Consider the following 12,857-nt stretch of genomic DNA (forward strand, 5'->3'; position numbering starts at 1 on the left):
CACTAGCAATTTCCAGTTATCATCTGTAAATGAAATTAATAATTGTTTCTTAATAGAAATACAGTCGTTACATCATAAAAAGATCCTCATGTTACATAATATAAGACATAACTGTTAAATGTCAATGTTGTATCAGCTGATTGTTAAATATGTAATTCACATGCACAGGGTGGCGCACAAAATTCGATATTTTTGACGATTGGCCGAGGGATGGACAAGCAATAAAAGGGTAGTAATAATATGAAAAAATAGGGCCTCAAATTGCGACTCAATTTACAAAATTTACAAGATTGCGACTAAGAATACTACAAATATAATTTTAACAAATTCATAATTTATCTGGGATGATTTGATCAAAAGTTTGCGAAACTTTATTTATAAATTTGAACTATTTGCAAATTTTAATAATTATTATTATTGTGGATGCGCCTGTGCATTTATTTATTTATTTAAATTCAAAAAAAGAAATCACTAGCAATTTCGATTATGGTCAAATTATTGTCCAATGAAATTGTCTTTTATTGTCCAATCTTTTTACACTTTTCGACCAATTTTCTTGTCAACTGGAACCCGTGGACACTTATGATCTGCATAATAAAATCAGAGGCAATCATTTAAAAAGCAGAATTCTGCGTAGAAACCTTCTATAACAAAGGAACAATGAAGGTTGCTCTTTGGATATTATTTTTTCTCGCGAAATTCGTTCACTCGGAAATGGATTTGAGTGTAGTTGAAAAGTATTTTCAGTATAGAAACATAAAATCGGCGACAATTCTTACATGTTTTAATAAGAAAGGTAAGGTATTGGAATATAAACAATAAATTAATAAATAATTATTCGTAGATCGTTTAAACTTGTTCAGACAATTAATCACAGTTAATGCGAATTTAATTATACTCGATATGTCTGATGCAAACTTCGATTTGAAAACGAGCGATGTTTCGAGAGCAGAGAACAAACATTTAGGTTTGTTGATTGATATGTATTGTCCGGAGGCCGTGGATGTCTTAGATTTGGTAAACGCGATTAAGAAACAAATGAATTGATTGTAATTGTTTTTTGTTTAGTGTTCCAAATACAATGCTTTCAACGTAGTCCATCATTGGTTGATCTTCTTACCGACCTACGATTTACAGGCGATTTTTCAAAACGTTTCCATGACGATAGCGAGCGACGTGACTGCGGTTGTTAAATCCAAGGATCACTGGGACGTTTTCGATATTTACAATCAAGCGTTTCGTCATGGCGGAAAATTGAAGATTTATTTTCAACAATGTTTGTTCGATAGGTTTCATGGTGAACGGATCAGCCTCTATTGGAGAAGAAAGAATATGACTGGTGTTACTTTTAAAGCTATGGTTGTGGTAATTACTTTAATTTTGTTTAATATATATACATATATATAAAAGCAACTTCTTTTTGAGCGTTGATTTTAGTTACCTAGAAAGTTTGAAGGAAGCTTATTAGATCATCTGATGAGCGATGAACACCGCGAAGTGAACACATTCAATAGATTCCACTCGCTTTTAGTCTATCACGTACGCGATTTCTACAATTTCACGTGAGAATTATTAATTTGTTTTGTTCATAAAATTTATATTTGCTTTAGTTTGGATATGTCGTGGACGCCTTCGTGGGGCTTCATTTTGCCGAACGGTACTTTCGACGGTTTGGTGAGAGCTTTGCAAATCGGAGCTGTGGATTTCGGTGCGACTCCACTTTTCGTTAAGCCAGAAAGATTACCCTTTGTTGATTACGGAAGACCCACTTGGATTTTACGGTATTCTTTTTGTAAAACGAATATTGTTTTTTGTATGCTTTAAATCAAGTTCTGCTTTCATTTTTAAACGTCCCAAACGTCCAGCAAGTTTTGAGGTGTTTCTTCGACCGTTAGATGGAATGGTTTGGTGTCTAACGGTGATTTCGATCATACTCATTGTGGTTCTCTTCAAAATTTCTTTAAATTCCGAACGTAGGATTAAAGTTAATGCGAATATTGAATTCGAGAACACGTGGAGTTCTCTTTTCCTGTGCGCTATTGGAGCGATATGCCAACAAGGTAGCAACATTTCTAAAACTAAATTTTATATTAAATTAAATTTGCAGGTTCATCCGCAGCACCTAAATCGATCACAACTCGCGTTTTGTTCATCTTCATGTTCATTTTTACCATTCTCCTCTATCAATTCTATTCTGCCAGTATCGTGTCAACTCTCCTCATGACTCCCGAAAAGTTCATAAAGACCATCGACGATTTAATCCGAAGTCATATTTACTTGAGCTGCGAAGACACTCTCTACAACAGGGATTACTTAGCCAAGATAAAGAACAGAACTTTCGTTAAATTGCTAGAGGATAAGGCTCTGAAATGGGGCAACGAAAGTTTTTACATGGAACCAGAAATGGGATTGCGTTTGGTGGCAAAAGGAGATTTCGCTTACCAAGTAGAAATGGCCACTGCGTATCCGATAATCAAGAGAACATTCGACGACGATACAATCTGCAGTCTGGATGCGATCGAACTTTTGAGCATGAAACAAACGTTCCAAGCCTTACCGAAAGGGTCACCGTTCAAGGATATGATGAACACCATGTTAGTAAGCGTCTCAAAGTAAGGAAAAAGATGCATTAAAACATTGTTTACAGTTTGCAGAAGATAGCTGAGAACGGTTTGCTGCGAAGACAGTTGAATCATTGGTCGGAAAGTGAACCTGCTTGCATCCGGGCGACCAGTGCAATCGCCTCTTCTGTTAGCATAGAAGAATTTTATCCTGCCCTTTCCGTCCTCGCGATCGGTCTCATCCTAAGTATTAACATTCTACTTGTAGAAGTATTCATTAACTACAGATCACTACGACAAACTAAATCTAGAACGATACCTGAACACCGCACAGCAGATAGAGATAGACTGTACGAATGATTTACTTAAAATTTTATAATTAAATTTATTTGAAATAAATAAACATTCTAAATACAATTATAGTATTAAAGATACAAATAGAGATATAAGCAACTATAGACATACACAACATGCCAGTCGAGACACAAAAGAAATATAATCGTAATTGTTTTTTTTTTACTGTTTTAATATTTATATATATATAACAAGACATTGGGCTGGAGGGGAGAGAAAGACGTACGCAATAATATTGTGTTTTTTTTTTGTATTTGTTTCGCGAATCATTTGTTTTGTATGTGTGTTTGTGTTCCATTCCTCTCTTTCCTTCATCCTGAATTGCCTTTTGTGTCCTCCCACTCTCTCTCTCTCTCTCTTTCTCTCTCACTTATACCCAAATTCCTTCACGGATTATCGTTCTTCTAATATCACAGTTTCTTGCGGGCAAAGATTCAATTCCATCAACGTCTTGCTGGCGTCCATCAATGTCAACTAATTGAAACGGTTTACATTCATTACAGACACAACCTTTCGTCAAATATTAAAATATACTTACATCGCGCCTCGGCCAACTGGAAATCACTTTATACTCTTCAGTCGGGTATCCTTTGACGACGCAATAGTCCATTAAAACCTGAGAAATTAAAAGCGGATTAGAGATGGAAATTTGACGGATTCTTTCGTATACTTTTAACGGAGTGTTAATGTAGAATCTTCTCTCTAGGTTATCTCCCGTGGGCAGCCTAAATCTAATCTTGGTTATATTCGAGGTACCCGGAGCCGGCTCTTCGGGTAGACTTTGCTCCACTTTGAGTCTGTGATCCTCTCTACGCGCCGTTTCCACGGCAATCTCGTTCTCAACTCTCTCCCTTTCTCGATTCTCTGCCTCCGCTTGAGCACGTTTCGCCTCTTCTTTAGCCCTAAAAATAATATTCAATTACATTAATAAGAGATTAACTGTGTTAAAATACTTTCTTTTCAAAGTCTTAAAGTTTTCTATATAAGTTTCACTAAAAAATAAACGAATGTTCTAATTCTACAAATTTGATTATATTAATATCTAAACTATATTCTAAGCAAATTTAAACCTTTAAAATTTCTTTTATTATATGAAATTTTAAAACCAAAATAACTTTAAATATCTGTTGAAATTTGCATGTTTGTAACAAATCACGGATAAACGCTTTACAATATCATGAATAAAATGCGACTTCAATAGAAGAGATAATTTCGCATATCAGAAAAGACCTTGTAGATCTAATTAATAAAGCAAAACAGTTTACAGCTATGTAGTTAGTAAACAGCATAAGTTTTAATTTAAATTAGAAATAACATTAAAGTAATTGTATAAAGTTTCCGAGAAATTATATAAACGTACAAATTAAAATATCTGTATGAACTCATTGACAAATTCATGAATCGCAATAGTTCTTATTTTTAGAACGTGATTGATTAATAAATAATAAAATTGACATACCTATCAGCCTCCAAGCTCTCATTGTAAGCCATATCTTGCTCCCATTTGACAAGTTCTCTTTCGGCGCGCTCCTGTTCCTCTTTCATCTCAACCTTCTGGTGTTCGGAGAATACTTCAACGGCTTCGATCATACTTGATAGCAATTCATTTACGCCCACGTTTCCTGAAAGAACGACACATTAATAAATTTATCGGATAGGAATCTCTCTATTTACCGTAGACAATATTGTAGATATCTGTGGATGACCGTATTTTCATGATAATAAAAATTGCCGGTAGCTTATCGACCGGTATATTTTTCAAACTGGACGCGGCCATTGGTCCTAGGGTGTTCATAATCGATGTCTGCAGACGCGTCCGATTCGTTTCGAACGTCACGTCCCAACCCCACAAAACGAAATTCCTTTCGAGAAGTTGCATCACGCTCTCAAAACCCAACAGCTGCGTGCAGAAAACATTCGAGAGAACACTGGAATCGTGGTGCAAATAAATTCCGAGCAATTTACGCTGCAAAAATACACACATTAAAAAATCTACACGAAAAATTCCATGTACAAGAGCATCTTACATCCTTGCTCGGTTTATTGCACGCTTCTCTGACGGCATCTTCCAAGGTGCCTTGATAGAAGTTCGGATGAATTGGACCGTAACGGTTTGTGAATTGCTCGGAGAAGCTAATGCTCCCAACAATTTCGTCTTCGACGTGCTTTGGAACTGGAAGGAGAAAGGAAAAGACAGATATTATTATAGTCGTCATCGTCGTAAGAATGGTATATACTTACTGAGCGGTTCAACGCGTTTACTGCTGAAGTGATCCATGAAACAATCGTCTTCCACGTTGAAGGATTCAGATGCGTCCTCGAATTCATCATCATCACTATCAATCTGAACCACGTTCCCATCGTTATTCTTCTTTCTCTCTCCTCTCAGTTGCATATTTGAGCCACTTACCTGTCTCAATGTTAAATCGTGCTCCGGAAAACTACGAAACAATGCACAATTATCATATCTCTACGTGAATAATGTAATAAAAAAATTTACTTTATTCCAGATAGAGCCAACATAGTGTTGTCATCGATATTTGGTGGCCACCCGCTCCAAACTTGATTGCGAACGTGTATATTTGTAAGCGAGTATACGTCCGACTTAACGTCCAGAATAGTTTTAGTGCCAGGATAATTTAAACTGTACATCTTGTCTGCATTTTCATCTCTAATTTTTAAAATGTAATTTCCCTTTAACCTTTCAGTCACTTCAGTACTAAAATATGTCACGGATTATATACATAATGTTCAAAATATATATTTAATGGACTTACTCATCCACAGAAAAATCTTGATTATTTATCACTGTTAGATGCAATGCATTCATATCAGGCAGTGAGAGCTCTGAAAGTGGAGTGTTTTGATATTGAGGCATCCTAGCCCAACCTGATAACAGTTGCCTGCAGGTGGCAACCTTCAACTCTTTGTTCAATAAACGCTTTATATCAGCTGAAATTTGAAAACGATTTGTATTTTTTTTGGGTTAGTTAATAAAATTGTATAACACAAACCAACTGTTCCAGTGTCTGGCACTTCAATAGTAACAACCCTATCACAATATTGCACATTGAACTTGATCATTCTAGCTCCATTAACATTAACTGTTGAAGTTGAAGGAAATGAGAAACTGTGGCTATAGTTGTCCAATATGGGCATGCTGCGAGAGTTATGTGGTACATTGTTCCCAACGGAAAGCATATCTGTAGCAGACTCTACTGGGCTCGATGGAATCTCAATGACCTCAGGAGCAGAACCAGCGTTAGCTCTAGAGTTCCCTTGGAATGATTGCAAGTCCTGAGGCATAACTTTATTAACTGCATTCTAAAATTACACAAATTGCAAACAAACGTTAGATGTACTGTGTTTAGTATAAGTGCAAACTGCTGCGTTTATAAATTACCAAAAAATCCCAATTGTTCTCTTCAAGGATGTATATGGCTCGGGCCACATCATCAATGCCTGTGCATGCCTGTAAAGTGAGGAAAAGCAACAACAATGAGGGAAAACGTTCGTTCGTTCATTAATTTCATGGTAAAAAAGACACACTGTCATCATTTCATAACCTCACTGGGTTCGTTATCTGCTGACATTCGGAAGGGTCTCGATGCAAAAGGACTGAATAAACTCACCTGAAAATCGGCCAATATCACCTCTCTGTTCTCTGACATTGTCCCTTCTCAAGTACTCTCCTTTTCACAAGTACACAAAATATCTGCTAAACTTCTGTCGCCTTGAGGTGGTACACAAAATCACAAATCCTTTCAACGAACGACGATAGGAAAACATAAGATTGAGCTGCGCTGTTGCCAAAACGTTTATCAATAAACTGCAATTCGTAAAAGGCGAATCGATAATCGATTGCAACTATAACGCATTACATATTACGCAATTGCACAACTGATCTAAGTAATTTAATACGCTTCTAATACAGCGAGAAGAATAAATTGAACGTAATTGGTGATCTCTTGAAACCTGTAGTTTTTTTTTCGGTACTCGCTTGGCAACATAGCTAGCAGACACATGCGCATTGTTTATTTGAAATTTCTAAATTTCCCTTTGTTTATGCAGCATTTTAATTGATTTATCTGGAAACGAGAAAACAAAACATTCTATATTTTTGCAATTAAACTAATTGTTATAGATTCATTAATCAATCCATCATTAAGAAACATATTCATGCATATATCAAAAACATACATATTTTGCAATACAATTTATAATCTAAATATTGCATTCAATTCCCTCTCACATTTAATACTTACATACTTATTATCATCATCGATATTTTTGCTTTCTCTTAATTTGTTTGTTTTCTTTAAACAAATAAACACTGCGAATCCTGTGGATGGATATGGATGGATAAATGATCTAAATGTTAATTCAAGGTTATCTTAACAAGGCTGAAACTCATCTGGAAGTCTGACGTTTTGTTATAGTAAAACATTGCGTCATGCTAATCGTACTCGAATGGGTGACATATCTTAATGTTATGTTATGTATAACCGTTATTGTTTATATTATGTTAGCCCTTATTATTTCACACATGTGTATGTAAGTAAGTCATTGTGACTTAGCACAAATACTACTTAGGAAGATCCCATAACTTATCATTGTCTAATGACTAATACACTCTACTATAGAACAGGATGTTTATGTAATACATACTCAGGGAGTCCTAATGAGTCCAAGTCATGGATAGTCCTAGTCCTAGCTAGTCCAAGTTAGTTTTAGTCATAGAGGAGAGTCCTAGTTAGACTAGTAACAAACCTAGCAACTGGAATCTAGACATAGAAGTTATAGTGAATAATATCATAAAAACTCCAACTTCACCTCTAGAATTCCTTAAAAACTCTCACTAGAACTTCACGCCGACATAACTACGAGATATTCCACAGTGTCCACAGATATTTGAATCCCAGGACACTACAGTTATCTTAATGTAAACAAATGCAATGATTAATATAAGTGTTTATTAAAACCATAATACTTATTGTAACAAATACATTAAACAAAGTAAAACGTATTTATATTATTAATATAATGAATTAAGTATTGTTAGAAAAGAGATTTTGGATGTTTCTTATAAAATTACTTTCATTATTGTATTTGTAAATTTCGTTATCAAAAATGTTTACAACTTTCGTTTAATAATGAAAAAATAAAATATTCGTCATTATGTGCAGTAAAAAATCTCGGAATTCATTTAAATTCAAGATGTTTTAAGATTGTGTAAGTAAAAACTTGCAGGTATCGATGGAAGACCTACTGTTAACATGTACAGTCATTCTAAAACCTGTTTGAACTTGTAGCATACAATCATGAGGAACGAGCATAGAATTTGTGCAAAAGGTCCTAAGTGAAAAGTTGAAATGATGCACGAGGTGCATTCATAATAACACTTTATATACTTGATGATTTGATATAAACTATTTCTCATTCGCACTTGGAAATTATTATATATTGAAATAAAAAAAAAAGGAAATACAAATACATTCAGGGTTTTCAATTGTTGCAATTCATCAAAAATAATTACCTTCATAACAACGAATCGTTCAACAATAATTAAATATTTGTATAATGGTTTCATTGAATTTATAATGTAAGATAAACGTACAAAAAATATATCTGATTTCGTAGTATATAAAATTTGCACTTAATTAATGTTATTTTTCTTGAGCATAGTCTCAGTAAAACCTTAATATGATGAGCATAGTCTTAGTCAATCTTTTAAAGTACCTAAGTTGTCTTGGAAAGGACCACAAGAGTACCAATTATTATAATAAACTTGTTTAAAACCAATTGAATTATCTAATTCCTACAACTGAGACTCCACAAGCCTGGCTGTGTCCAGAATTCCATCCCTGTGACATGACAAAACATTATAATTATTATTAAGTGTATATTTGGTTGCCTTCATCAAAATGCTATGTGACTATTATGTTAGGACAAAACGTTTGATATATTATCATGACATAAATAAACAGATCTAGTTATTAAATAATATTTTAATTAAAGAATACCATTGTTTCTTTGTAAACGATCGAATATTTGTAACAAAAAAAAATTGTTAATTTACTTAAAAAAAAACTAATACAGTGGAACTTCGCTTAACGAGTTTAATCCGTTACTCGTATAGTGAAACATATTCAAAAATACACATAAAATGTGTACAGAAGTACACGGGACTTCTCTTCTCATCGTCACTCGATATGCGAAACGTCGTCATTTTTCTTACAATTCATTTTATATAATCATAAATTGATATAGTTTTTCAATTTGTTTATCTGTTATTTATAAAGAAAATAAGAAAATTATGTAAACTGGTAAACAAATATTGAATAATTTTTTTTGTATATTGGCTCGAAACCAAAATTTAAATGTATACACGGTGTGGTGTGAACGTTTTGTTTTTCCTGAGCATGAAGGCTCTAAAAAAAACATAGTTATTTTTATAATTTAGATTTTTTCTTTATTTGTACCCACTTCCGATTTTCGATAACTAAATTCACCGACATTTTATAACCAAAACTAAAACCAGTATCATTACTCAACTTCCTACAATACCAATTTAATGAGCTTGTATAAAATGTTATCAGTTTAAGAAAACATTTATGAACATACAACATGCATTAATTGTATTTTGTTGTACATACTCCGTATAGTGCTGATAATCGCGAATATTCCGGACTGTTTGAAACCAGAATAATCGAGGAATTAATTGGTTCAAAAAAAATAAACCGCAACAAAAAGAGACTTAATTGTAAATGAAAAAAAAAAACTGAATAGAAAATGAATAGAAAAAAAAAACTATATAAAATAACATTTTTTTTAAGCAAATGTAACTGTGTATTGATGTTATGTAATTTATTTTTATTTTGCTCAATCCGGACTGTTCGAAGACGCACTGTACGAGGTATTAGAGCACTGAAAATAAATGATGCGAAAATGGAACACAAAAGTTACAAAAGATAATTTGTAACAAGTTAACTTTATTTTGAACATTTTAGAGATTTAATAGTTTAATTTTAATCCATTTCATAAAAGGAACGCATATTACAGCAATACTGATAAGAGCACAGGAATGTATCTATACTTGCTGGATTCCCCAAACATTCAGCTTTCATATGCATATGGATTGGATTCATTCTATCTATTATAGTTTTCGAGTAAATCAATAAAATATGAAATCACTGCTTTTTCGAATGTTCTAATTTCCATTTTTCAACTTTGAACGCGTATTACAGCTATATGGATAAGAGCACAAGAATGTATCTACACTTTAGCAGATATTTGGAAAATTGCTCACTGCTACTAATATTCGCGCCTCCCCTAAAATACCGGTTTTTGAGCGTAGATTTAAAATATAAAAATTAAAGATTTATTTGAAGATGTTTCTTTAAATAGCTTCTAAAAGTGAGATAATTAAGTTTTTTTTGGATAAATATTATCAAAATTGTATCCAAATTATTAAATACAAGATGACCGTGATGATGAATAAACGGTGAGGAAGAAAAAAAAATCATAGCTTGCATTGAAACAATCAATTTATAAATATCCTTAGGAACCTGAACCCTAAAAAAAGAATTTTTATTATTAAAAAACTAAATTATTATTTTTTTAAATAATTTAGTTCATTATTCTCTAAAGACGAATAAACCCAGCATTTTAGCAATTTTGTATACGTTTTGTGAGCATAGAAAACAAGTTGTAAAAATCCCTTTTCTTTATTTTTTTTTGTGAATATTCGAAAACCGGTTTTGTGGAAAAGTTTAAATTCGAAAACCGGTTTTTTTTGTATAAATGACCAATTGGATTGCAGAATAATTACAAACAAATGTATTGGGTCGCAAGGCAAAAACTTTGGATGTATCATTTTTAATGTAGTTTATTGTTTCTGTTAGCATATATTGTATTACAAGTGAATACTAACGTAATGTTTTATATGCACAACAGAGCCTTTCATATTCCGGCTTCGAGCAATTTCGGATTCTGTTGGAAAATTCAAAAACAAAACTACATTTTAGACTTTTTTAAAGTGCTCGATTAGTTCTGTTTCAAAGAGTCCGGAACTGATTAATAAGTTTATGACTAAAATAAATAAATTTGGATTTTCCATACCTGATGTAGTTTATAGTTTCTAGTAGTAAATACTAACTTAATGTTTTCTTTGTACAGCAATACTTTGCACAATCCGGATTCACTATAATTCAGATTATATGAGTAATTGCTGTCAACGTATTTGCTGTATTTATTAAACTTTTGATTGATATTAATTAATCACAAATTATCTTGATCCACGATCCAATTTGATGAATACTAACATTGCATTTTAATAATATTAAACTTGTGGCATATTTATCATCTTTCTATAAACTTTCTTGACTCACAGAAGAATTGAAGTGTTTAATAAATCGATCGATACATCATCGAGAGCATATCAAATCGAGAGATATCAGATGACATATTTATTGTAAATGCACATGTGCATTCGATGAGTTGTATTTATAAAATCGATGAAGACGAGTTCTAAATTTAAGAATTCAAGTGTAAAAATAGTGTGCGATGCGAGATGATGCGACTTCGTTCGATGCGTCCACGGACCACGGGTTTTCCAAATTGCCAAACAATATATCGGATCCGACAAACGGCTCAAACCTCAACCTCTTCTGATAAATCGTCTGCGGTGAGTCTATCAAATGTGCTTTATTATTACATGATAAATGAGCAAACTACAACAAAACGAGTGAGAAGTAGGAATAACGCGCACATTCGCAAGGCATTTCCTCTACTGGATTTGATATAAAAAGCAAACGGGAAGCGGGATTTCAACCAGTTTCCGATTAGATTTTCTGGACTGAGCAATTGTAGCAAAAAAAAGAAAAATGAATGTTGTCGTTGCTTGGGCGTTCACCCTCGTCGTTTGCAGTTGGTGCATTGGACTCAACGAAGGTAAATTCAGTTAATATTTTATGTAAGTAACGTATATACAGTTCTCTCGATTTATTGTCCACTATAAGGTAGGAGAGTTTGCGTACCTGAGAAGATTTACGTGGAACCGTGTCAAGTGTGCAAATGTTCGAAAGACGGCTTCAACATGTATTGCCAGAAAAAGGATTGCGAACAAGATGAATATCAATCGGTGAGTCTCTTTACATTAGTAGTGAAATATTATATTTTTTTTTTAACTATTTGTATGATTTCAGTTGAATCCGGATGATTATTTCGATGTTGATTCTTTCTTGCCGAAGGAAAGGATACCTTATTTGGACGATGAAATAGAAGTTGACAAGGAAGAGGAATTCGAGAATGATTCCAACGATATTTCCGATGAAAAATTTGGCGGTGATTTCAGATTCGAAAAGGACTTTCAAGATATTGAGTTGAATGATGATGTGGAGGATATAGGACAGTTGCCTCCCAACTACAGATTCCGAAGGGAAATTTTGATTTAAAAACGTTTCCGCAAAATTAATCTTGAATTAAATTAATTTCTTATTATATATCTATATATTTTTTTATTATATGCACGTGATTAAACGTTTAAATGTAAGTGATCTTCTCTGGCAGTGTGGATTAATATAATAAAAATAAAAACATATACGTTAGTTGTCGCACCAACTGAATTGAAACCCAAACATATTAAATTTCCTTATTTTTTTTTATTATAGTTTATTAAATTTTCATTTTATTGGAATGGATTAAGGACATAAACAAAGTCTAACAAAAGTTGGCTGGAAAAAACAAAAAAAAAACAATTTTATGTTAATATATTTAATTTTCATCCTTTTGTAATTTCTCAATATGGAGCTTTTCAAGTTCGACATTCACTGCATTAATGTTAGTGATCTTGCATTTTCTCCTATACATTCTTACCGATCTTCTCGAAATTTGACAAGCAATATCGTTAGATATGTTGTGATATGTGTTGGATTCATTCTA

At 33.1% G+C, this 12,857-nt stretch overlaps 3 protein-coding genes across 6 annotated transcripts; 2 read left to right on the top strand and 1 right to left on the bottom strand.

Annotated features, from left to right (window-relative positions):
* Positions 1–517: 517 nt before the first annotated feature.
* On the top strand, positions 518–2,932 carry LOC108561581 (glutamate receptor ionotropic, kainate 2-like). 3 transcript variants are annotated; one of them, XM_017919585.1, is made up of 8 exons: positions 518–796; positions 845–1,017; positions 1,069–1,365; positions 1,438–1,562; positions 1,611–1,781; positions 1,831–2,060; positions 2,108–2,594; positions 2,648–2,932. In XM_017919585.1, exons 1-8 carry the CDS (start codon positions 661–663, stop codon positions 2,919–2,921), a joined length of 1,893 nt encoding a protein of 630 aa, XP_017775074.1. In that variant the 5' UTR covers positions 518–660; the 3' UTR covers positions 2,922–2,932. The 3 variants fall into 3 exon arrangements, with proteins under 3 accessions (XP_017775074.1, XP_017775083.1, XP_017775091.1); XM_017919594.1 differs by having other exon boundaries at positions 2,120–2,594; XM_017919602.1 differs by having other exon boundaries at positions 2,108–2,598; positions 2,648–2,738.
* A 159-nt stretch (positions 2,933–3,091) lies between these two features.
* Positions 3,092–6,998, bottom strand: LOC108561565 (FAS-associated factor 1). Of its 2 annotated transcripts, XM_017919573.1 has the most exons (13): positions 6,548–6,998; positions 6,319–6,387; positions 5,930–6,239; positions 5,693–5,867; positions 5,416–5,634; positions 5,326–5,356; positions 5,157–5,259; positions 4,943–5,088; positions 4,590–4,881; positions 4,375–4,537; positions 3,586–3,817; positions 3,454–3,531; positions 3,092–3,389 (listed from the first exon to the last, which is right to left on the bottom strand). In XM_017919573.1, the coding sequence occupies exons 1-13, from the start codon at positions 6,584–6,586 to the stop codon at positions 3,309–3,311; spliced, it is 1,938 nt and encodes a 645-aa protein (XP_017775062.1). In that variant the 5' UTR covers positions 6,587–6,998; the 3' UTR covers positions 3,092–3,308. The 2 variants fall into 2 exon arrangements, with proteins under 2 accessions (XP_017775062.1, XP_017775057.1); XM_017919568.1 differs by having other exon boundaries at positions 5,157–5,356; positions 6,548–6,997.
* Positions 6,999–11,581: 4,583 nt separating this feature from the next.
* On the top strand, positions 11,582–12,418 carry LOC108561514. Its single transcript, XM_017919487.1, has 3 exons — positions 11,582–11,867; positions 11,936–12,057; positions 12,122–12,418. The coding sequence occupies exons 1-3, from the start codon at positions 11,801–11,803 to the stop codon at positions 12,368–12,370; spliced, it is 438 nt and encodes a 145-aa protein (XP_017774976.1). The 5' UTR covers positions 11,582–11,800; the 3' UTR covers positions 12,371–12,418.
* Positions 12,419–12,857: the final 439 nt, after the last annotated feature.

Source organism: Nicrophorus vespilloides, unplaced genomic scaffold, assembly GCF_001412225.1.
Source record: "Nicrophorus vespilloides isolate i.1.1-1 unplaced genomic scaffold, Nicve_v1.0, whole genome shotgun sequence".
Classification (NCBI taxonomy): domain Eukaryota; kingdom Metazoa; phylum Arthropoda; class Insecta; order Coleoptera; family Silphidae; genus Nicrophorus; species Nicrophorus vespilloides.